Consider the following 25,112-nt stretch of genomic DNA (forward strand, 5'->3'; position numbering starts at 1 on the left):
TTGGTGCATTTTCCATAACTACTTAGGAAGCTTGCCTGCTCTAGTACACATTGCATTGTGCTAGGTCAAGGGCAGACATGTGGCTTCCCTGATGTTGCTGAGCTATAACTCCCATCACCTCAGGCACAATTTATTACAGCTGGGGATGATGGGCGTTGTAGTTCAGCAACATCTGGAGAGCCACATGTTGACTACCCCTGCACTAGGGCATGGTACTGCTGGTATCTTCAAAGGACAACTGTTGCTACTCAAAGCAGTTTGATGTTTGTTTAGGACCAGGTGGCACAATTTCAGCACCCTAGCTGTTGGATTAGAACTCCCATCATCCCCAGCCACAGTGGCCTGTAATTTGGCCCAATTTGAGATGAAAGCATCTCACTGGCTTTTTCCTCCTACTTTGAACATGGATTTCAGGGGATGCTGGTCAATCGTTTCCCCCTTCCACTTTCATTTGTTCAGGAGCTTGGCACTCCAGCAGGAGTTGGCAATTTTTGGCACTCCAGCTGTTGTTAGACTACTACTCCCATCATCCCCGGCTGCAATAAATGGTGGATAGGGAGGATGGCAGTGATAGTTCAAGAACAGTTGGAGTGGCAAAGCTTACCTATCCCTGCACTAGGTGGTGCAAAAATGATCTACCTGGTAATATGATATTTCATGTGGAAGTTAAAAGCATATGGATAGTTGCAAGTCACTTGGGGGAGATTCTCTAACACATCCCAGGAGGAACAGGTAAGAGTCTCATTGAAGGTTACTTGTGAATAAATTTGCATATTGTATGTTTGTGGTTAAAAAAAAAAAGACCCATTCAATTTGGGATATGCATTAAACCTATTTCTAAGGGATCTTAATGCAGTTAAAGAACTGTTTTCCGTATGTGAGTAGGTTTTTAAAACCTATTTATATTTCTCACTGAGACATCAACATGAGCAAAACCAGAATAAAAAAACCTGCTCACATGAATCCCAGGATGCATATGTGTTCAGCACCTCACACACAACCACATACGCTTGCTAACTGAGCAAAGGGGCCCCTTTTAAAGTGATTCTCTTCTATTCAGCAGGGTTAGAGCCTGTCCAATCTGGCCCTGTCCAGCCCCAGCACAGCAACCCACCAGTCGTTGTTGCTGGTGATGTCTATGCTGCTTTTTAGATTGTGAGCCCTTTGGGCACAGAGGACCATTTTATTTCTCTATGTAAACAGCTTTGAGAGCTGAGTGGCTGTGCTATACCTGGAAGCAGATGCTGCCTGCAGTGCTATTGTCTGACTGAAAACAGGGCCACAGTAATGGGCCCTGCCTAGCCTATGGAATAAATTTTCTTTCTATACAATAAATTTTACACATTGAATGGATATTAAATGTAATGGATTTACAATTATGGTAAATTTACACAAGAGTAATTCCATAAGGCGAAGTAGTTTGAACAGGCTACCTGTTCAATCTATGTCGGATGAGACTGTGCCTCTTGGGTGAGTGGACATGTCCCTATTCTCTCCACTCTTGACCTGGAGAGTCTGTTGCTGCTGACATCACTGCACTGATCCAGTGATCTGGGGTACAGATTCCTCCTAGGACTTGAGGACTTTCCTTCTCATTTTACTGAATGCCATATCTAATAACTCATTTTCAGTTCTCAAAACAGATTTTCTCCCCCAAAATGTGCCTTTCCTTTCCCTGCAAAAATTTGAAGCGTAGAGTTGCTCCTCAGGCTTGCTTTCTATCTGAACCCTGCTAGTGACTCTCGGTAGTGGACAGACGTTTCGCTAAACAGCCCTTGTTGTTGAGCGCTGAGGATGGGCGACGGGAGCAAGCTAGACAGCAATCTTCTATCTCCTTACTTGGGAATAAGTCCCATTGAACTTAGTGGGACATTTGAGTATAATATGTGCAGTGGGTGTTGGCAGACATTGAACCTACAGTCTACTGACGAGAGACCCCCGATTTCTGCCCCTACGCTTCCGAGAGTCGGAAAGAAACTCTCTTCCACGCGTGTCACTAGCAGGTGTGCTGCCCCCTGCAAGTTTCTACGGAGCAAACTTCCAGTCAGGCAGGCTGGAGCTAGCGAAAGTGAAAGTGAAGGCGCAACTCCGTTGGATAGAGCGATTATCTGGTCCGAACAGTCTCGGTGGAGCCACCCTCTTGTAGAAAGCTGTTGGGTCTGGAGATGGAGTCTCGCAAAAAGAACGGCGTTGCCAAGGGGAAGGGGAAAAGAGTAGTATCCATGCGGCTGAAAGCGAAGTCAGTGGTGGCAGAGGAGTGAGTCAGGTCTCGGCTTTTGTAGTTAAGTCATCTTAAAAGGGCGTGGCTGGGACTAGTGGGAGGACTTTTGAATCCCATAAGAGAAGGCGCTTTGCAGGTTCTCTTGTGCTAGCTGTGGACTGGTTGGTGTGAGTAGAACAATCCTAAGGTCCTACTTTGCATCTGCTTTTTGAGTGAGGGGTAGCCAAGTTCTTTGTTTGTTCGTTTAGCTTTGCTTGGTAAGGCTGGGTGGGTGCTTTGAGCTGGTACTTCATGATACACTGAGAGCTCTTCCTAGCGTGGTTGCTGGTCACTGGAGTGGAGCAGAGGGTTGGTCTTGTGGTAGCAACAGAGTTGTACCCAGGTAATTTTGCAGCCTGGACTTAAAGGCCTTTGGGATCTCCCCCTGCCCCAATTAAACATCATCATGCTCATTGGGTGCCCACACCACCCAGGACAGACTAAAGAGGATTGGGGGGGCCCCAGGGGCCTTGGAGGCCCTGGACTTTAGTCTCCAAGTCAAGGGGTAAGAGCACCTCTGGTTAGCAAGCATGACTTTCCCCCTTTGCTAAACAAGGATCTGCCCTGGTTGCATGTGAAATGGAGACTTGCTGTGTGAACACTATAGGATATTTCCCTCAGGGGATGGGGCCGCTCTGGGAAAAGCATCATGCAGAAGGTTCAGGTTCCCTCCCTGGCATCTCCAAGATAGGACTGAGAAAGTTTCCTGCCTGCAACCTTATAGAAGCTGCTGCCAGTCTGTGTAGACAATACTGAGCTAGGTGGACCAATGGTCTGACTCGGTATAAGGCAGACTCCTAATTTCTCCAGATACAGGTCATAATCTTTGTTATGCAATAATTGCTGGATCTCTTTTATGTTACCCTTGATTTTTACTGTTTTATATACCTTATTTTGCTGTTATACTATCTCCTTGTTATGAAAAGATATACTAAAAATTAGGGCATTTATTTCTACAGAGGCAGGCATGTTACTTGGTATTCATCATGGGTCCTAGTATTTCCAATGGACCTTCAGGAAACACCCACTGTTTTCAGTGGGCAACATTCTTGTCATTCAGTATAGTACAGCCCAGTTATTAATCCCTTGGGGGCTTCCCCCCACTTTGAGAACATAAATTGCCCTATTTAAGGTCAGTGCAAACACTCTTCTACAGCAGGCTGATGGGCACAACTGCTCGCAGCTGGGTGGGCTGGCAAGCCTGAGTCTCTGAGCAAACACACAGCAAGATCTCCACACAGAAATACTATCAGTCAGGCAAGAGAAGAGGTATTGGCAGGGGCGTATCTAGGCAAGGGCAGGCAAGGCACGTGCCCCAGGTGCCACCTGAAGGGGGGCGCCATTTTGTAAAATTAAAAAAAAAATTAAAAATAGCTGCCAAAAACAAAATGGGCACTATGCATGCTCAAATGGCCTCTGTGAGGCCCTAGGTCATGCCAGGCCTTGCAGAGGCCATTTGAGCATGTGCAGTGGCCATTTTGTTTTCAGTGGCCTTAAAAAAAAAAAAAGATTATTTTTAAAAATGGCTACCGCACATGCTCAAATGGTCCCTGTGAGGCCCTAGAGGCCAGCGGGGTGAGGGGGAAGCTTTGCAAACCCCCCCCAGCCTTTAGGAAGCCCCCCAAAGGGGCTACAGGTAAAAAAATATTATATTATATTATATTATATTATATTATATTATATTATATTATATTATATTATATTATATTATATTATATTATATTATTATATTATAAGACACTGTACACATATTCTGATTGGCACTATGTACAGAGAATCAGGGCTTGTGAATACTGAGCTGACGCTTATGAGCTAGGATTGTATTCATTTGCTCTTACTTTGCTTCTTGTGATAAGTGAGTTAAATGTGATGTCTTGCTAATATGGCTATTAATGGTGAGTTTGTCTTTGAATCAGTGTGAAATCCTTAATATTAAGGTCCCCTGGGAGTTTCTTGCTCTCTTTCTCTCATTTTAACTGTCTTTCTGAAAGACTAGAATATACTCCAAGCAGTGACACAGTTTACTCTGCATATCCTTTAATTATTTACAGAGTATCTGGGAAAAGTCAAATTCTCCATTTATTTTTAAAACTTATGTAATAGTGATGCTGCGATGCATAGTAGAGAATTAGACAGGCACTTCTGTTTCGTTTTCCAAGTACACCTCCACATAGTATTTGGGTATTTCATGAGCCCCCGCATACTGAAATTTGTAGTTTCCCAGCATTTTTTGGTCTGGCTAAGTCCACTGCTAAAGGATGCTTGGACAGGGGGTGCAATTTCAGTGTTTGCCCTAGGCGCTGTTTTCCCTAGATACGCCTCTGGGTATTGGGTGGGGGTTTGCAAGAAAAAACAGAACCTCTCTGAACAATAGTAGGGAAAAGGGGTAGATGGAGTGGGTTAGGAAAGCAAAAAAAGGAAAACCCCACTGGAAAACAGAATGGAAAAGGGGTAGCTGGCGGTGGGGAATCAGGATGCAGAAGAGAAGAAAACCCCACTAGACAGGAACAGTCAGTCAGTAAGGGCAAGAGAGGAGCAATCAAATGTACTTGTTAAGAAGGAAAACTTCTGGCTTAATCAGAAAAAAGAGAGCCATTTTCTCTGAAGAGAAGGGAGCGTTCTTCAATCGCTTCTCCCTGCTGCTATAGCCGCCTCCTCTCTTTCATGATTGGTCAGAAAAGGTGCCAGTCAAGCTATCCTGTCTTCTGATAGTTTGAGGGGTCCCCTAAGCATTGCCCACCACCTGAGGAAGAAAAGTTGTTGTTGCTGTTTTTAAATGCACAAGCTGTGGCAATCAGCCACTGGGTGTGTGTGTGAAAAAATATACAAAGGCTGTTGCAGTCAGCCTGTGTATTTTTCCTTGGGAATGGGGGGGCGGTAGGGGATTAGGCTATAAGTTTTCCTTCATAACAAGTGCATTTGTTAATTTTGTTTGGGCGAGGGTACATCCCCAACCACCAATGGCCCTTCCTATTCTAAAATTGATATAATGTGGCACACAGCCCTCCTCTCCCCATTGATGGGTTAATCTATACAGTGGAACTATACTGAAGGTTAGCAAGAGGTCTTGTAGGGGTTCATTTGACTTACAGCACAGCTTTAAAACTTATTTTCAATACTAGAGCCTACGTTTGGGGGTGGGGTTTGCGGTCTTGAGTGGGGGAGTTGCTTTTGGTTTGTACTACCGGTGCAATAGTGGTGATATACAGCAGTGTCAATCGTAGCCTCTTGACCTGTGTAGGGTGGTAGTTCTGATTTTTAAAAAACCTGTAGATATTGTCCAACTTTCCAAGTGTATTTTGTTAGTACTAATGAAGAACCAGAAATGCATCCGAACAGTAGTAATTAGCTGGACGGTGGTGATAGTGGTGCAAATGAGGTGCAACTAATAATAATAAATACGAAAAATAATATTTTTTAGTTGCCCCTTAACAAACTGTTCTGTAGTGGTTCTTGTTTCTGGCCGTTTCATTGTGCCTTTTTCTCCCATTCTGCCCCAACCTGGCATTCAGGAGGGTTGCACTGCCTGCAGGGTGGCCATTCAGCAGGTAGGTTGGCTAATCATTGCCCAGTCTGCCCAGTTCTACCTGAAGAACCGCTAGCCTGGAGGCACAACAGAGCAGCCAGATCACAGAGGCAGTTAGGCCTCATTTGGTGCTCCCTCTCCTGCTCACTAAGGTGAGCTGCTACTGAATCTGGATATTAAGAAATATAGTAATTATTCCTGCTTGTACTGGATGCATTGAAGTCTGTTCCCACTAGCAGTTGATGTCCATGTTAATCAGGGCTGGCCCAAAGATTTCTAGTGCCCCTGTCACCTTCACCCACGCAGGCGGGTGCCTCCCATCATCTGAGCAGGCAGTCCCCATCACCTTCCCAGCTACCTACTTGCTCTCCTTGCTGCTGTGCCTCTTGTTTGGAATTCTCTCTGAAGAGCTACCCTTCTAATATAGCAGAGTGCACAGAGGCACAACACAGTGGAGTCTGCCCAGGCGTGCGTGTATGCTGAGAGTAAAATATCTTGGAGCCAGTTCATAGTTTCCAATCAATATAAGGAGTATTTATTAGTGAACTCCATTCTAGATAGTAAAGTGGAGAGATAGGATCTCTAATCTAGCTAGCTAGCTGGATGCACATGGATGCATCTCTGCACACATGGTGTAGGGAGAGAGGAGCTTGCATGTTGCAAGGGAGAAGGAAGGGAAGGAAGGAAAGAGAAGTAGGAAGTGGCTGGAAGTAAGTAAGTCCCTAAGAAAGAATAGCAATCTACATATCAAGGGATAGTGTCAGAGTAGTAGAGAAGGGATGACCAATGTCTTGACCTCTCTAGCCCTCTGACTCACTAGTCTGTCCCCCTCTGTCACTGAGACACGAGTCAGCACAGAGTCCTTCACTTCCAACATCTCTGCCTGCCACATCCGGGACAGCTGGTGTGCTGTAGCACATTATAATGACATTACTGTATGACTCAGCTCTGTCATTATAATGTGCCATGGCGAGCCCACTAGCCATTTTAATGTGCTGCAGCAGGCTGGCTCCATAGCAGGAGCAGCAGAGGCAGCAAGCAAGGAGGGTTGGTGGGCAATGGGGATGGGGAGTGCCAGCTTGTTCACCCACTTACCCACTCACTAGGATGGTGAGATGCACCTGCTTGTGGGCAAAGTGGGTGAGTGACAGTGCCTTTCACCCCTGCTGAATGCTTGTCTCATCCTCCTTGTTGCTGCAGTTGTCAGTGGCGGGGCGGCAGGCAAGTGCCTGTGCCCCAAGGCACTATACTTTTGGCTCACAGGATGGTATGTGATCCAGGCTGATGGTTTCCCTCCCCACGTGGTACTCTTCTGGATGACCACCTAGCTTGCCTAGTGGACAGGCCGGTCCTGATGTTGACATTTTCAGTGTCCCTGGGGATTAAGTAAGAGCACCTTTCTGTTTGCATTTGCAATGCCTGGAAGTAGTTCTAGTAGTTTTAGTTTTAGAAAGGAGCCGGCAGAGTGCCTGTTGCTCACCACTGAGCAGCCACATTCTGGATATCGAAGACTGAATCTGTAGCAATAGCCAGACTTGGTGGGCTAGTACCTTATGAGGCAAGTCATTATTGCCCTGTAAAATGTGCTGTTGAGTCAGTGTCAACTCCTGGCGACCACAGAGCCCTGTGGCTGGTTTTGGTAGAACACAGGAGGGGTTTACTATTGCCATCCAGAGGCGTAACTAGGGAAAACGGCACCCGGGGCAAGCACTGTAATTGCGCCCCCCCCGCCGCGTCCCCCCCGCCGCCCCCCCAACATACATCTGACTGACATACATGTTTCAGAAAACTTTTATTTTAAAAATTTAAAAAATTACCAAAATTACCAAAAATTTCAAAATGCACTACATACTTAGGTTTTTCCTCACAACAACCCTGTGAAGTTGGCTTGTATCTCAAACATTAGAATTATGATGCAATGATGATTATTATGATTATGATGCCCCTCCCTCATGCCCTGCTTCTGTTCCTGACTTTCCCTTGTGAGTGACTGTATTTTAACAAAATGAAAACCAAGGACTCCAAAGTAATTCGAGGGACTAGGGTGATAGTGCTAAAGACTCCTTATTCTCCCGCTGTTAAAGAAAGACTCCCCTATTCCAAAACCGCATGCTATTTACACCAGAAAAGGTTTCAAATGGATGGGGAAGCATTTATGCATTTATGCTTTGTTTTATGTTACGATTTCAAAGTTAGAAAAACTATAAAAGGGCCATTTTAGAGAAGATATGCACTGCCTTAGTTGCAAATCCTGCTTTTTTGAGATTCCCTGCAATTGAATAAAGCGATAATATATACCTTTGCTATTTAAATTGGTTGGAGAGTATTTATGACAATAAAAAATGAAATGGCATTTCAGATGCAACATTGGTTGCCTAAGACCACTCAGATTTAACTAATCTTCATCACATTGACAAAAAGAGCAATTAAAATTAAAATCCATGACTAAAACCAAACCACTTTGGGGTTGTTTTTAATGAAAGGTGGTATATAAATTTAACAATAAATGTTTAGAAGTATATACTTTCACCCCCTGCCCAACCTACAATTAATTCCAGCTTATTTTCAAAGGGCTTCAAGTTTTATTTACAAATTGCTTGGCAGCACCAATGTTTAAGTAATCGCTAATTGCTCCTAATGATAGTTTTACTTATTGTTAAATTTATATACCACCTTTCATTAAAACATTCTCTGTTCATCTGATTTTCAGTCTGGTTAATTAAATCGGTGGAGGTTTAGACTTTCCTGATGGGCTGAAACAGCTAATCCATTTTGATGATGACATATAATTAAATTAGCTTGCATTACATAGTGAAAAAGTCCAGGAAGGGAGAGATGGGGGGATGTGGAACCCAAGGTTCCACATCCCCCCATATCCCCCTCCCTGAACCTTTTCAGTTAAAACTTGGTTAGATTATAGGGGAGGAAGGACTTGAATGAGCAAAAAGGGGAACTGGTTCGGGCATTCAGGAAGTTGTTCAGAAGAGGGAGTTGTTCAGGAAGTTTGCTCTGGTGCATGTCCTCCTCTCGACGCATGCGCGACTGGCGGTGGGGCGCGCCGGGGAGTGAGAGTCAGAGACTTGGACTATGAAGACGCCGCGGCGCCCAGTGCTGGATGAGCAATGCCAATGGGGGGGGGCGGTGCCGGGACCAAGGGAGGGGGACTGCTCTGCAAAAAATAAAAAATAAATAAAAATTTCCGGCAAATCGGCGGGGGCACTTTTTGGCGCCCCCTGCCAAGTGGCGCCCGGGGCATGTGCCCCCCCTGCCCCCCTATAGTTACGCCTATGTTGCCATCTCCCGTGCAGTATGAGATGATGCCTTTCAGCATCTTCCTATATCACTGCTGCCTGATATAGGTGTTTCCTATAGTCTGGGAAACATACCAGCGGGGATTCGAATTGGCAACCTCTGGCTTGCTAATCAAGTCATGCCATGGTCCATCCTTAAATGCTGTCCTGTCTCTTCATGTTGTCCCCTTCTACTTGGAATCTGAAAGAAACATGGGGGGGGGGACCATTTTGAAGGCTGAGCTTTTCTGTAGGCACTGCAAGATGGTAATCTTCACCTCTTCCCCACCCTACAGACTGGATCTCAATTAATTCCCTGCAGCGTGTCCAGTCAAGGCCTTTAGGTACACTGGTGAAGAAGGAAAGCCATCCTTTAAATTTTGCTGTCTGGGCATGGCAGCTGAGCTTTCCTTGAAGGATTTACAAGTGGAAGTCAAGTGCCCCATTTGTTTGGATTATTTCACTGACCCAGTCATTCTAGACTGTGGCCACAACTTCTGCCGTGCCTGTCTTCACAAGTGCTGGGAGAGCTTTCTCCAAAACAGGGCCTGCCCCCAGTGCAAGGAGATGGTTACGAACAGGAGTGTCATTCAGAACAGGCAGCTCAAAAAGGTTGTGGAACTGATGAAAAAGCTGACACAGCAAGCGACAGGAGCAGAGGAAGCCTGTAAGAAGCACGGAGCTCAGGAGCCCTTGAACCTGTACTGCTTAAATGATCAAGCCCAGATCTGCTCAGTGTGTTGCTCATCCAAAGAGCACCAGGATCACATGGTGCTTCCTGCGGAGGAAGCTGTCCAGGAGCTCAAGGTGAGTAGCCTCTGCTCATGGGGTTGGGGAATAACCAGGGCATATCTTGGGGGGAAATGAGAGGCGGAATGCTGGGGCAGGGACAGTTCTTACTGCATATTTAGAAGAGGCTAGAAATGGAGGCAGGGAGGGTTACTGACACTCTCTGTCAGTCCACAGGCTTTTCTTTGCCACAACAACTGAAATGTGAACAATACTCTGGAAAACTGTACAGGAAGGTGGCAGCTTTCCATGTTCACCTCACCTCTGCTGCAGGAAGATGAAGAATTTGAGGGATTTAGCATGATGTGAGGAAGAGACAGAACAATGTGCACAGTTTGCTCTCCTCTCCCAGTGGTAGCCTCTATTGTATTGTGCTTCTGGAGGTGAAGCTTGCAGCACAGTTGAGCTGAGCTGGTGTGTTGACATGGAATGTTCATGAACATTCAGTGTGCTCGGGGAAACAAAAATCCCCAAATGTTTGCAGTCTGGTATCTTTCAAGGGAAGAGGATGCTGTCAGTTGAGTGGTTCTTTTTCTGGCACCTGATTCTTGAGATGCAGTTAACATGACAGGGGCGTAGCAAGGTTGGAGTGGGCCCAGTGACAAGATTTTAAAATGCCCACCCCCATCCCTGAAGCTCAGCTCATGAAGTAAAGAAATCTTAAATGAGGCTGAATAGTGGTAACAAAAAGCATAGTAAAATTTAGAGAGAGAGAAAATCTATGTGCCACAATAGAACACCATCCTAAATTATTTTTTAAAAGGTTTTGTAAAATGTGGACGATGCAAGTCATTTAATCGTACTAGAGAAAGACATGCTGTTCTGGTAGCTCCAGGTCTTAACACCCACATCAGTTTCGGAGGATGGATACAATTGAAGGAAGCCCGGGCAGGTGCGCAGCTGGGGGAGTCAGTCATGTGACTTGCCTCTGGGGGGCCCCCCAAGGCAGTGGGCCACCAGACAACTGTCTCCCCTTGCCCTATTATAGTTATGGCCCTGTAACATGATTAATGCTTTGGAAACCTGGACTGGAAGGTAGCAACCTTCCTTTATCCCTCTCACTCGCTTCTCCTTTTCCACCAGTGTTTTTTCTTAACAAAAATTCATCTGTGTGCAGAATGAATTTTGTTCTGGATGGCAGTATCAAGGCAGTGTGTGCACACATATATTCAGAGTGGGGCATTCCTGATTCAACCTGAGTGGGATCTAAAATTAAATGAGCAGACATAAAAAAAACTTGTGAGTGTGTGCACGCCTTAGAGGGAACACTGTTCCCCACCCCCTTTCTCATTCCCCTACCAGCTGCCAGTGAGATGGAGCTTTTTTGAAAGCTTCGGACACTCCCACCACAATAGCTGTGAGCAGGATTTAGCATTTTATTCTGTTTGTCCAATGGCACTCTCTCTGTATTGTCACTGGGAGTAAAGCCTCTAATGCTGCTTGCATAGGACTGTGCAATATTGCAAGATGCTTATGCACTATCTACCCAGGCATGAAGCTCTTGGAATATTTGCAATCCAGCTTTATTGACAGAAGAGAAAGCTGTCAGTTTGGCCTCATACACGTCCTAGGAACAGAAGGAGCTCTGTGCCTGATAACTGAGAAGAGGTCCCAGGAAGTAAGAAGGCCCAGAAACTTGGATCTCGGAAGCAAGGTGACTGGTGAAGAAGACAATTGACAGGTGGGGACTTGAGGGCTGGAGAAGAAAGCATGAGAAAAAAGGGAAAGAAAACGAACAGAGGGATTCCACATATTGACTTGAACTAATAACACAATTGCTTGGCTACAGGTCTCTAGTACTTAATCAACTACAATATGTGTATCTTCCTTCTAGGGTTGTTTTTTAAATTTGACTAAAACACTAAAGAAGAACAGAGAAGAGATTCTGGAGCATAAACTGAAAACAGAAAAGGAATATCAGAGCCTGCTTGTAGGTGTCTGTTACTGGCTAGCTGATAAGTAGAACTAAGATATCAAACAGCAGTCCAATGTTTCACAAGAAGGATGTAACACAGGTTTTAAGATGGAGCTTCTGGATGATTGCTTTGGAACAGGAGTAGGCAGTCTTGCCTCTCCAGCTGTTGTTGAACTACATCTCCCATCATCCCAGCCTATTGTGGCTGAGGATGATGGGAGTTGTAGTTCAACAGCTGGAGAGCCAAGGTTGCCTTCTCCTGTTCTAAAGCAAAGACTTTCCATGCTGAATGCAATGATCTCTATGAGAGTTCCACAGTTGGGAGAAGCTGGAGATGACCAAGAAAATGTCTACATTAATCTACAAATGAACAGTCTCTCTCTCTCTCTCTTATTTGGAATGGGGGGGAATATTGCAGACATACAGCAGTACATACTCATGCATGTCTGCAAATAATCCCCCCTCCCACCAAAATACAAAAAGGAGATTATTGGCATCACATTAAGATTCCTGGGTACCACAAATGTGCATTTTAGAGGTGGGTGGGAATGAAGGAGTGATATGTAGGCAATGGGATGGGCAAGGAGTGGGGGATTCCAGAGAGGATAGATAGCAGGGGTTAGGGCAGGTGGGGGGAGAGGAAGGTGGAAGGAAGGTAGGGAGACAAAACCCTCACTCTTTTCACGTGAATGCCACCTGTGCGGATGCAACAACATGGGGGAGTTGGGGTGGGGGGAAGCAGTCCATATGCATGGCCTTTAGTGACTCTGGTTTGCGTTGACAACAGTTACTCACAGAATAAACCAATCCATCTGGAGAGCTCTAAGAATGTACAGGAAGTCCCCAGCGTACGAACGAGTTGTGTTCTTTCCCAAAGATTTGTGTGTCCCTAACACAACACACACAGAGCTTCCCAGGGCAACTACTTATTTGTTTTCATGGGTTGGTGCTGGTAAGTTGGGGGCTTCCTTAACATAATATGTTATGGAGCTTTGTATGTACGGATGTCTGTAACTTGAGGAGTACCTTTATGTGAAACGCTTTACATATCTGAAAACCCCTCTATGAACGTTGAGTGCTGTTCAGTGCCTTTCCTTTACTGTTTGCATCCCAAAGCTGCTGTTAATGATCGCACTTCTGACTTGAAGCTGTTTTCCCCATCTTTCCACTTCTCTCTGCAACAAGTTGATGCAACCGACCATGCAAAAAGTAGTGGGGCTGTTCCGAGGACTCTGCCGTTTTGTGTCGTGCCAAGAGTTCTTTCTGAAGACCAAGATGCAAGAGATGGCGGCAGAGACTGTGAAAAAAAGGAATGAGCACATGGCCAGGCTTTTAATGGAGCTCTCCTCTGTTGACAGTACCATTCGGGATATGGAGGAGAAGAATCAGCAGCCAACATGTGAATTCCTGCGGGTAAAGTTTAGGCCCAGACTTCTCTCCATGGGAAGGCTGTTATCATTGGCATCAGCAGATCTTTTCTGAGGGGGGTGGGCAAAAGCTTCACTTCTATATCCACTTATCTGGAAGTAAGCCCCATTGGATTCAGTGGGAATGGCTCGATTTGCCGGGGGTGGGGGGGCTGTCCCTACTCCAGAAGCCCATAGGTGCTACCATTCCTTTGTGTGTCTCCATAGCTTTCTACCTATATATAAAATGAAATGGCCCTATGTAAATGGTTTGGAGTGAGGATTACCTGAAATGGCCACCTTCATGCAAGTAAGGAAACAATGTGCTTGGCAGAAAGTGTCATTGTTTAACTTCTCTTGCTAACAATGCCCCATTATTATTACCAAAGTGGGGTGCACCATGGACGAGGGCCTCCTTGGGCCTGAGCCAACCTTGATGTCAAAAATAGGGTGAAAAGCAACACTTCGCTGTATGTCTAAAAGCTTTGTGTATCAACCTGATTTCTGAATAGTTGAGGCATGTGGGCCTATTTTCACTCAACACTTGGCTCCAAACTGGCTCTTGGTCTCTCAGGAAACCATGCTTGCTGTCTATGTCTAACCTACTTCACAGGGTTGTCGTGTGAGAAAGTAATGGAAACTGCCCCTCCCCCGCCACATAAATGCTGCCCTGAATGTCTAAGAAGGGCATGATTTAGGGTGGGGCTGTAGCTCAGTGTTGGGGCATCTTCTTAGCATCCTGAAGGTTTCACGTTCAATCCCCGGCATCTCCAGGTAGGGCTGAGAGAAGCTCCTTGCCTGAAACCCTGGGGAGACACTGGCCAGGGTAGTAGATAATACTGAACTACCCGAACCAATGGCCTGATTCGGCAGGTGGTAGCTTCCTATGTAAAGCTGACAGCTGTTTAAAGGTTTGGGGCTGCTCTTTTGCCTAGTATATTGAACTTGCACAATACTTCACCATCATGATGTGAAGATGTGCCCCTCCTAGTCTTAATGTTGTGTGGATATCAACTGGATTCAAGGAAATCAAAGAGCATATCCATGCAGTATATGAGGGGAGGGATGGGCTTCAGCAAGCACTGAGCTCCGTCTTCTTTCTCTTGGTCCTTTCAGGATGCTAACAGCATCATGCAGAGGTAAGTGGACCCTACAACAAAGACCATTCCAGGATAGCAGAGCTTGTCCCAGGGCAAGGTAGGTTGGTGGGAGGGGAAAAAAGGGAAGCAGGAAGGCTACAACTTGGTTCTGGGAACCTGGCTCTGAAGAATTATTCCTGGGAAAAGACAAAAATGGATTTGTTTATGATCGCAATAAAGGGAGGTACTAGAAGCACCATGGGTAACGTCACACAATGAAAGCTTTTTGAACGCAACAATTATAATCCTTTTACAACTTGTCTTTAAAGATCTTAAGTGGTAAATTTGTGCATTAGCTGTTAAAACAGCAACACAAGAACTACATTTCTGTGGGTGGTGGGGTGGGAAAGCATCCCTCTACTTTCTAACACTTCACTAGCAAAGAGAAGTAAGCTTAAGAATTCTTATCCCATCTTTCCACTAAAAACATCCCGTAACATAAAACAGCAAGAAGAAAAGAATAAAATGTTAGAGGAAAGTGGTTATAGCAGAGAGTTTAAACTCCACTGGTGTTAATGGGAGTGTCTCTTCTATGGCAAACAGTCATGAAGGCAGTCTGATCTAGACTGAGGCTTGGCACAGGTAGAGGGTTAAAGCTCCTCCCCAACACACACCACAGTCCTGTTCTAGCTATTACTCAAAAGTAGCAAGTGTGTGATTTGAGGCTGTTGCTGGACCCAGCTCTGCTTTTGGATGCTCGGGTGGAGGTGGTGGCCAGGGGTGCCTTTGCACAACTTTGGCTACTGTGCCAGCTGTGTCCATATTTCAAGAAGGGAGATCTGGCCACAGTTGCCCACACCTTAGTCACGTCATTGCTGGATTACTGAAATGTGCTTTATGTGGTGCTGCCCTTGAAGAATATTCAAACTTAGGTTGGTGCAGAATGCAGCTGCCAGGGTTCTCTCTGGGACTGCTTATTTAGAACATATTACACCTATTCTGAAAGAGCTGCACTGGCTGCCAGTTTGTTTCTGGATCCAATTCAAGGTGCTGGTTATTACCTTTGAAGTCCTTAATGGTTTGGGTCCTGGATACCTGAAGAACCACCTGCTCCCAAGGTTTTCTGCCTGCCCAACAAGGTTGTCAGAGAGGTCTTTGCCCATGGGCTGACTTTGAGAGAGACTGAATTGTGTATGCAGGACAGGGCCTTCTCTGTTGTTGCCCCCAAGCTCTGGAATGCTCTCCCAGTGAATGTCTGCTCAGTGACATCTGTTGCTGCTTTTGAAAAAACAATCACTAAAGACTTCTACCCCTTAGGGGCTGCTGGGTCCCTCAGCTTTCCTGCTTCTGTTCTGTCTTTTTTATGGTGGTTTTGTTGTTGTTGTTGTGTTATGGTTTTACTCTAACTGATTTTAAGGTTTTTAAGTGTGACTTTTATGGAGTTTGATTGCATTTTAACTTTTGTAAACCACCTTGGGATGCCTTATGAAAGGCAGTATAACAATGGCACAATATATAAAATAAACAAGGTGTCTGTGTGAAGCATATCTTAATTTAACATGTAGTTTGACCCAAATTTGCCGCTAGAGATAGGAAAAGACCTGCAATAAAGCTTAAAACCTTGAGGGAGGTGTAAACAAGTCCTATATCTTCCACAAGCTGTGTGATAGCGAAACAATCACTTGCCTAGGACTGCAATCTAGGTAGTCGGGTTGCCAACACTGCGTTGGCAGGAATCGGGACAGGGACTCCGGGGGTGGGAGGGGGAGGTATGGCCACCCAGGAGTGGGGCTTGTTTTTGTGTTTTTACTTCTAAAGCCTCCGCTGAGCGGTGGCAGAGCGGGATGGAGGTGAGAGCAGCTCTCCCACCTCCCAAACTATGAAGGGAATGGCTGCTTTCTAGGGCAGGGGCCAGGGCTGGCTGGGGCAGATGGTGCATGGCGACAGGTAAGCGCTGCTACTGAAAGCAAGCCTGGACTCTCGGAGAGCACTCGCCACCGCTGACCACTCACCAAGTCTGATTGGAGGAGCCCGGAGGGGAGGTGCTGGCTGGGTGGGTGAAATAGCAATAGCACTTACATTTATATACCGCTCTATAGCCGGAGCTCTCTAAGCGGTTTACAATGATTTAGCATATTGCCCCCAACATTTCTAGGTACTCATTTTACCGACCTCGGAAGGATGGAAGGCTGAGTCAACCTTGAGCCCCTGGTCAGGATCGAACTTGTAACCTTCTGGTTACTCCCTTCCGTGGCCCTGCCTGCCTCCAAATGAGGCCGATGGGCTGATCTCTGGCTTCTGCGCATGCGTGTCTGGAGGCAGACAGGGCCGAGGAATGGAGCTTTCCACCCACCGGCCCTCCCAGCTCCTCTCTTCCTGGCTCCCCCAGTCAGACTTAGTGAGTGGCCAGCGGCCATGGCAGCGAGTGCTCTCAGAGTCTAGGCTTGCTTTCAGCAGCAGCAGCGCACACCTATCACCACCCACCAGCGCGCCACCAGCCTAGCCCCGTCCTAGAGAGCAGCCATTCCCTTCATAGCAGGCGCGGAGCCTGACTGCCGGCGGCCTATGTGCGGCTGTGGCGGTGGTCCCGCTGACCCCACCCCCCGCGCCTGAGGTCAGATGGAGGGGGCATGGTCTGGCTCCCGAACAAAGCCTTGAGGCTCTGTTCGGGAGTTGGAGTTCAACTCCCGAAGGGGCTGCGCGGCCCCTTCGGGAGCTACCTAGGCTGGTGCTGCTTTTGCAGCTCAGCAGGAGTGGCTCTTCCATGGAAGAGCTGCTTCTGGCTGCGCTGCAAACGCAGTGCCAGTCTTAATTTAGCTCCCAAAGGGGCAGTGCGATCCCCACTTGGGAGCTAAACCAGCACCCCCGTGTCTGAGGTCAGACGCGGGGTGTGTGAGGTGTGGCCCCTGATTGGGTGCGGCCCGGGTTCTTTGAACCCATTGGCCCAATGGTGGCTCTGTCCCTGCTTCATAGCTTGGGAGGCGGGGGAACTGCTCTTACCACCATCCTTCTCTGCTGCCACTCAGCGGTGGCTTTAAACATTTTAAAAAAAAAAAAAAAATCTCAAAGCTGGAGAAAAGGAGTCCCGAACAGGACGAGCATTTCCCCGCTGAAAGTCGAGACATCCTGCACAGTGCAGGACAGTTGGCAACCCTACTAGGTGCATATGTTCTTGCTGTTTTCTTGATCTCTGCTGGATTGCTTGAATCCATGTTTCTCTCCAGGGTTCAACAGAAAACGCGTAAGCATCCAGAGGCTTTTTCACCTGAGCTGATATGGAGAATCTGGGAATTGTATGACATAACTCCCTATCTGGAATGTCTTGTATCTAAATTCAAAGGTAATAGGTTTTCTAAAAATACTTTATACTGGCTGTACAGTCCTCCAAAAGCAGGAGTAGCAGTATCTTGATACAAATGAATGGGGAATTGAGTGCTCCTTGAAGACCATTCTACTTTACTGTGGAAAGTATTCCTGCAACTCAAATTGCATTTGCCATATGTGTTTCTAATGATATTTGGGGCTCCTGTCTTTTGACCAGGCTCCTTTGCATTTTGGGTGGCCTTGGTGCTTCTTGCTGAAATAACCACCTCTAGCTTTCTCTTCAGCATGGAGCTAGAGAGTTGGGGGGGGGGGATATCTTCCCCATAGCTGCAGGGTGGGGATTATCCTTGCTCCATCACCAGTTCTAAGTTGGGGAGAAAGGTGTGGCTCTACACATCACCCTTTCCATGGCAAGCTTGGTGAGTACAATATGGAATCAGTATGTGATCTCATGCTAGTTTTTCTCTTTGTAATCTTAACTTGCTAGTTCTGCTGTTTTGTGGTATTGATTCAGTTGAATGTCTGTATTTCACGGTTTCAAAGTGCCCTGAAGCCTTTTTGATGAAAGACAAGGTCCAGAATGTGTTTGTGACGTATATAACTGATAGAAATTGTTCCAATTTGAGTCTGTAACGAGTGCCTGTTGGGAAATGCATCCAAAATGAAAGGGCTTTCAGAGCAGACTGCTTTAGGCCTGGTTTTCACAGAGAGTGGATGAAGAAAAGAACCTATTTCTGGACTGTACCATTTCCGAGTGCAGGTGGAGGCTCACATGAGTCAGTGCTCCTCCATATAATGAAAACAGAATTCCTTCCCCAAGAACTGGCATGTCTTTTCTTTGACATGTTCACTTCCTGTTGTCAAGGAATTCTTTTATATGGAAGATCATCAAAACATGACCCCAGCCCAGTCTGCAGTGGAACAGTGCAGAAGTGGGATGATCTGATCTGCTCTTTTAGAGAACTCTTATATAGCCCTACCATCTGAGCCACTTTCTGGTGCTCCCTTTTGTTTGCCACCCTTGCTACAGGACTATGTCAGATGGGTCAAAGTGATCTGGTCAGCATAACACACTTACTACTTCAGTCGTGGTCCTGAAGGGAAGGTGTTGGCTTTCTACCTTTTGCAATAACTGAGTTGAGCCTAGAGCAGTGGTTCCTAACCTGGGAGCCTCCAGATGTTGCTGAACTACAACTCTTGTCATCTCCAGCCACAATAAATTGCTGCTGGGGCTGTTGTAGTTTAGCAACATCTGTTGGCCCTCAGTTGGGAACGATTGCCTAGAGCAGGGTTTCTCAACGTTGGGTCCTCAGATGTTATTGGACTTCAGCTCCCATAATCCCCAACCAAAGGTCAATGGGGCTGGGGATTATGGGAGTTGAAGTCCAATAACATCTGGGGACTCAACGTTGAGAATCCTTGGCCTAGAGCATTAATTAATACGTTGCTGATGTTTGAGGAGATAGCTTAATTGTGAGACTGGGCACATGGGAAGAAATGACCAGTCTACCATAAAAATCACAGGAAGGAAAGTGGTGTGCCTGTGTGCACACCCCCAAACTTTTAAAATTAACTTTTTATTCAACCAAGGATCAATACAATAAAATGACAATGATTTATATCTTAAAACTTGACTTTCCCCCTTTTTAACCTTCCTTGCCCTCCTTTCCCATTTGAATACTTCCCACAGAGCAATCGAAATAAAATTTGTATACTTATAAAGATTTGGTTTTGAAACATTTATACACTTCAGTGAACATACATTCTCTCTTGTGCGCACACGCATGTGAAAGCAGGGAGGTGGGCCCACAAGATCAACCTATCTATCTTCTCCATATTCAAGAATGCTAGCTAAGATGGTCTAAGCTCAAACAGGTTCAGAAAATTGTCCCATATTACATGAAACATTTGATCTTTATCAGATTTGTGGAACAAGGTATTCTCACACGCTTCTGGCACTAATAGGTCAACTGCCCACTGATCTATGGTTGGTGGATTTTTATTTTTCTGGAGCTGCAGAATCAGCTGTTTTTTTTAATAAGGAGTGCTCTAAGCAGCCATTCTTTCTGGTGTGTTAGAAGTTTCCAGTTTGACAGAATGAGTCCCAATACAATAAATTCTGGAGTAGCCTTGACTGTAATCCCAACTGTTTAGGTAGTCAGTCTCAGTACTTTCCCCCAGAATGGGTGAAAGAGCTTACCTGACCATAGAAGGTGAAGCATTCCCAGATTGCTTTCCACACACAGCCAGCAGTTATCATGGGTGAGTCCTAATGAGGAGAATCTTGAGAGTAGCCGCTCAAGTTTTTTTTTGTTGAATCTGTTTAAGCTGATAGTCAGAAGATATATTGGATGTCCATTGCATATCTATCTTCTATATAATTAATTCTCTTAAATGTACCTGTCGCTAATCCCATGCATGGCAGCTCTTGTGAGAGTTCGGAGAGCTGCCGGATAGTGACGTGGAGCGCTGGGGGGAAGAATATGGAAGCAGCCAGCTGGCGGGCCAGGAGTTAGCAGAGGCATCCGGCTGATGCCTGGCTGGCAAAACAACAACGGCAGGTGGAGAAGGCAGGGGCGGGTGGGAGGGTGTGTGGAGGGTGGCCAGGAAGTGGCTGGCCGGAAAGCAGAACGCCCGGTTGGGCAGGCGGAGTGGGGGGATGGGTATTGTTGATGAAGACAGTTGCGTAGTGCTTCAGCTGTATATTATTTCCTTTCTCAGAAGTCCTGGAATATGGCTTGCAGCTGCAGAAAGGTAAATATCATCTGGGATCAGTGGTGAGTCAGGTTCAGAGGGGAGGGGTGGGACCTTGACAGGAGCCTGCCTGCTTGTGTTTCGTTAGCGTTCAAGAGTTTTATCGCGGGACTCCTGAATTCAGTGTGGGTTAACTGGGAGAAATAGGATAGGGCATTGAGGAGGAAGTTCTGTGCCGGTCTGCCCTTGCTGGTTGTGGTTTAAAGGTGGCTACCCTATGGCAATACACCTTGCAGTGGCAGTTGAGGGAGGGGCCACCTCAGCTGGAACAGCAGGAGCTGCATGGTGGCAACATACCAGGCTCCTCTGCCTTCTCCTCTCAGGGCATGATGTGTGTGTTCATTTGCCTTTATAAACTCATATGTCTCATCAAAAATGGGAGGAGAGCTGGTCTTCTGGTTGCAAGCATGAATTGTCCCCTTTGCTAAGCAGGGTCTGCCTTGGTTTTCATTTGAATGGGAGACTACATGTGAGCACTGTAAGGTATTCCCCTTGGGGATGGGGCTGCTCTGGGGAGAGTACTTGCATGTAGAAGGTTCCAAGTGCTCTCCCTAGCATCTCCAAGATAGGCTTGCCTGCCACCTTGAAGCCTCTGCCAGTTTGTGTGGACAGCACTGAGCTAGATGGACCAATGGTCTTACTCAGAGTAAGGCAATTGCTTATATTCCTATGTGCAAGTAAACATAAGACACGGCATTTCTAAAACCCTCGCTTAATGTAGGAAATCCAGAGCTTAGCACAGAGCTGTACAACTTTGGCCCTCCAGTGACTGTTGGACTGCAATTCCTGTTGTCCTTGACTATTGACCACTGGCAATGCTGGAAATTGTAGTCCAACACCTAGAGAGCAAAAGTTGTGAAGCCCTGGCTTAGAACATCCCCAGCAGATGGCTGTGTGGCTTCTGCTTGAAGGCCTCTGGTGGGGGAGAACCCACCCATCCCCAGGTAATGGGTCTGCTTATCAAACTGCTCTTATCTAAGCACATCAGCCCAAACCTCCTTTCCTGTTAAGCCCACCCCATCTAGTAATGGAATCCACAGAAGGTTAGAATCGGAAGGAACCTTGGAGGTCTTCTAGTCTGGCCCCTCAGTGCAGGAAACTGCTACAGCATCTTTGCCAGATGGTCATCCAGGCTCAGCTTGAAAACCTCTAGTCCCTGCTCTGTCCTACAAAACAGGCCTTCTGGTATTTGTAGAGTGCTATCATGTGCCCTGTCAGTCTTTTGTCTTGTCAAGTCTGAGTTTCAATCCCTGGAATCTTCAGGTAGGGCTGGGAGAGACTCCTGTCTGTGGTCCTGGAGAGCCCCTGCCCGTCAGTGCAGACAATACTGAGCTCGATGGCCCAGTCTAAGGCAGCTTCCTATGTTCCTCACAGTTCCACATCTGGCAGCATTCAGATCAAGCATGTTCTGCTTAAAGTTGAGAAGCACACTTTGTCCAGACTCCAGCCTTGTCTGTGGAGGGCCCCATTTCACTGCCCTGTTAAACGTTTGACCATCAGGTTAGCAATTGGTATAGATCAGTGTTCTTCATCGTAAGGCCCAGGGGCTGGTGGCGGCCCCCATCAACCCTAAGTGCAGCTCCCTGAATCATGGTTAAATTGTTGGAACGTTGAAGCTTTGGCCAAAGCTGAATATTCTGCACAATCCCCCTAGCACAGGGTTTCTCAACGTGTGGGTCCCCAGATGTAATTGGACTTCACCTCCCATAATCCCCAGCCCCAGTGGCCTTTGGTTGGGAATTATGGGAGTTGAAGTCCAATTACATCTGGGGACCCACATGTTGCGAATCCCTGCCCTAGCACCATGCCAAAGTGATATTCCCACGGTGCAGTGCTACATTATCCCCGGTACTGGGGAAGCTTCTTTAAGGGAAATGGAGCTCTCTTGTACCATCTTGGAAGGCATGCACAGAGTGCCTGGAAGTGTGGCCATTTCCGGCGCTTTTCTCATAGAGCTCTTAAGAGAAGGCGCTGTTTCTCTTAAAGGGCCCTCCCAGAACTGAGAGAGCGCAGTACTGTGTGGAGGTTAGCACTGTGGGGAAATGACGCTCTCATCTATGAGGATTTGGGGTTTTTGCCAGAATAGCTTCCACCTGAAAAATACTGAACCTTGCTGGTATAGTAGTAAGTAGTAGTAGGGTAGATGATAACAATATTAAGGCATCTAGAATCAAGATGCGAGTCCCAATTGCAGCTGTTGTGTTCACCATCCTTATTTTCTCTCTCCTCCCTCTCCCTCCCAGCCAACGTGACTTTGGATCCAGACACTGCTCATCGCCAGCTCATCATATCTGAAGATCTTAAAAGTGTGAGAAGGGGGGAGAGAGTACAAAATGTGCCCAATGTTCACAGCCGATTTGATGATTGTCGCTATGTACTAGGGAAAATGGTCTTCATTTCAGGAAGACATTTCTGGGATGTCCTTGTGGGAAGAAAGGAAAACTGGGCTTTGGGGGTGGCCAGAAAATCTGTGAAGCGGAAGGGCCTGATTCCCCTAGATCCAAAGGTGGGGATCTGGGCTGTGGCAAAACTGGGGAAACAGTATTTGGCAATGACTCCTCCTTGTATGTCCCATTTGCCATTGAGGGGTGAACTCAAGAGGGTCCGGGTGTGCCTGAACTGCACTGGGAGGCAGGTAACCTTCTTTGACGCTGATAGAATGGACCTCCTCTTTACAACTTCAATAACGGCCAGTGAGGATGTTTTTCTCCCCTTCTTTTTCTTGCCTAAAAAGGCTCATCTCACCCTTGTTCCCTAAAGTAGTAAAAAACAAAACAAAACCCACCCAAAAACCACCCCACCAGATCACCAATACTCCAGATACCAGGCTATCTGAGACTTGGTCTTTTAATTCTCTATCATCATCATCAGCTAAGCTAATTTCAGAGTGGCAGTTGGTGTGACACCCTAAACAAAATCTCTCTTTTCAGAGTGGCCATCTGCTGCTTGTTTCAGTCACTCAGCCAATGAGGAGCCTCCCATGGGAGTCCCTGTGCACAGGGGGATCCTGTGCAGAATTCTATTGATCACTACTTTGGGAAGCTATTCCAAAGTGCAGGGGGTACTTCTATTTAACATAGTTTTGTCTTGTAAGTTTACAGCAGAACTGATCTGGATGATGATTTTTAAAGGGAACCTCTGTTCATTTCTCTGAACATGTTTGTAGGATGTTTTTAGCATGTTGACATGAATTAAAGGTTTCTAAATCACCTTTGTGTTTCTCTTCAGACTCTAGTATCCTGGCTGTTTATAGCCATATATCTTTCTGTTAACTTAAGTTCCTTTGTTTTGTCCTTCCTTCCTTGGAGAAGGAAAGATGGTCTTGTGGTAGCAAACATGAATTGTCCCCTTTGCTAAGTAGGGTCCATCTTGGTTTGCATTTAGATGGGAGACTAGAGACTCCTCTTAGGGAATGGGGCCATAGCTCAGTGGAAGAGCATCTGCAGTCAGAAGGTCCCGAGTTCAATAATTGAACTTGGGACCAAGCTCCAGATAGAGCTGGAGGAGAGACTCCTGCCTCCAACTTTGGAGAGCTGCTATTACTCAGTGTACTGAGCTAAATGGACCAATGGTCTGACTTTGGTAAAAGGCAGCTTCCTATGTTGCTCCAGGAAAGGCAGGGTTGCCTACAGGTTTGCTGTCCTGTTCTATCCTCAGAACAGCCTTGTTAAGTACGTAAAGCTGAGAAAGTGGCTTTCTAAAGTTCCCACAGGGAGTGTTGTGGCAGAGTAGGGATTTGAACCTGTGCTCTTCCAATTCAACACCATATAGAAGCTGAATTGGGGGAGTGCTCCTGGATCCAAAACCCTCTCTTGGTTTCTCAGGTTGAGGCAGTGGCCAAGAGTGCTTTTTATTGGCTTCAGCTGATACATCAGCTACATCCATTTCTGGAGGTAAATGACCATAAACAGTGGTGCAAATGCTGGTAACCTGCAGGCTTGGCTACTGGGGCTGGCTTTGCATGTAGTCCAGAAACTACAATTGGCACAGAATGCTGCAGCCAGACTGGTCTCTGGGACAACTTGAAGGGACTGTATAACATCAATTCTGAAAGAATTGCACTGGCTACCAATAAGTTTCCGAGTGAAATACAAAGTGCTGTTTATTACTGATAAAGCCCTTAATGGCTTGGGCCCAGGATACTTTAAGAGAGGTCTGCCTATGTCATGAATCCTGTTGCCGAATAAGATCCTCTGAAGAGCACTGTCCCCCTCTAAGGTGTTCACACACACAAACCCCCAGGCCCCTGCACAGCAGTTTCTGGCGGGCATGCCGTCTGCTGTGCCTGCCATCACTTCCCGGCACCCCTTTTGTTAACCTCTGAAAGCCCGCTGTGCAGAGGGATGGGGGGCAGTGGTGAGCTCCTTCCACCTCCCCTCCTCCCAAGTGACTGCACAGGCTCCTTCTGGAAAGCCGGAAACAGACAGCAGAACCTCTGCAGTCGCTGGAGAGGACGGGAGGTGGGAGGAGCTTGCCGCAGCCCTGCACAGTGAGCTTTCGGAGGCTGAAAAGGGGGGCAAAGCCCGCTGTGCCTGGCCAGGGGAGAGGGAGGCGGTGGCGGCCCAGCCAGGAAGAGGGAGAAACGGGACAATGCATCCCCGCCAGGGAGAGGGGGAATTGGGTTGTGGGCACAATGTCAAGGCAGGGGGAGATTCAAAAAATTTGCACACCACGCAAAGCACGGTGCATTAATTTCCTCTCTCACACACACAAATATGAGCATTATGTGCGCACATTGCTTTGATACTGCCACCTAGAACAAAACCCTT

At 46.6% G+C, this 25,112-nt stretch overlaps 1 protein-coding gene across 8 annotated transcripts; it reads left to right on the forward strand.

Moving 5' to 3' along the window:
* The first annotated feature begins 562 nt into the window (after nucleotides 1-562).
* On the forward strand, nucleotides 563-23,552 carry LOC128347799 (E3 ubiquitin-protein ligase TRIM7-like). 8 transcript variants are annotated; one of them, XM_053302929.1, is made up of 8 exons: nucleotides 563-732; nucleotides 9,373-9,883; nucleotides 11,700-11,795; nucleotides 12,966-13,193; nucleotides 14,303-14,325; nucleotides 17,490-17,605; nucleotides 20,314-20,343; nucleotides 22,587-23,552. In XM_053302929.1, exons 2-8 carry the CDS (start codon nucleotides 9,470-9,472, stop codon nucleotides 23,099-23,101), a joined length of 1,422 nt encoding a protein of 473 aa, XP_053158904.1. In that variant the 5' UTR covers nucleotides 563-732; nucleotides 9,373-9,469; the 3' UTR covers nucleotides 23,102-23,552. The 8 variants fall into 8 exon arrangements, with proteins under 8 accessions (XP_053158904.1, XP_053158905.1, XP_053158898.1 ...); XM_053302923.1 differs by having other exon boundaries at nucleotides 564-732; nucleotides 20,311-20,343; XM_053302924.1 differs by lacking the exon at nucleotides 563-732 and adding an exon at nucleotides 2,308-2,388 and having other exon boundaries at nucleotides 20,311-20,343.
* Nucleotides 23,553-25,112: the final 1,560 nt, after the last annotated feature.

This window comes from Hemicordylus capensis, chromosome 2, assembly GCF_027244095.1.
Source record: "Hemicordylus capensis ecotype Gifberg chromosome 2, rHemCap1.1.pri, whole genome shotgun sequence".
NCBI classification, from domain to species: domain Eukaryota; kingdom Metazoa; phylum Chordata; class Lepidosauria; order Squamata; family Cordylidae; genus Hemicordylus; species Hemicordylus capensis.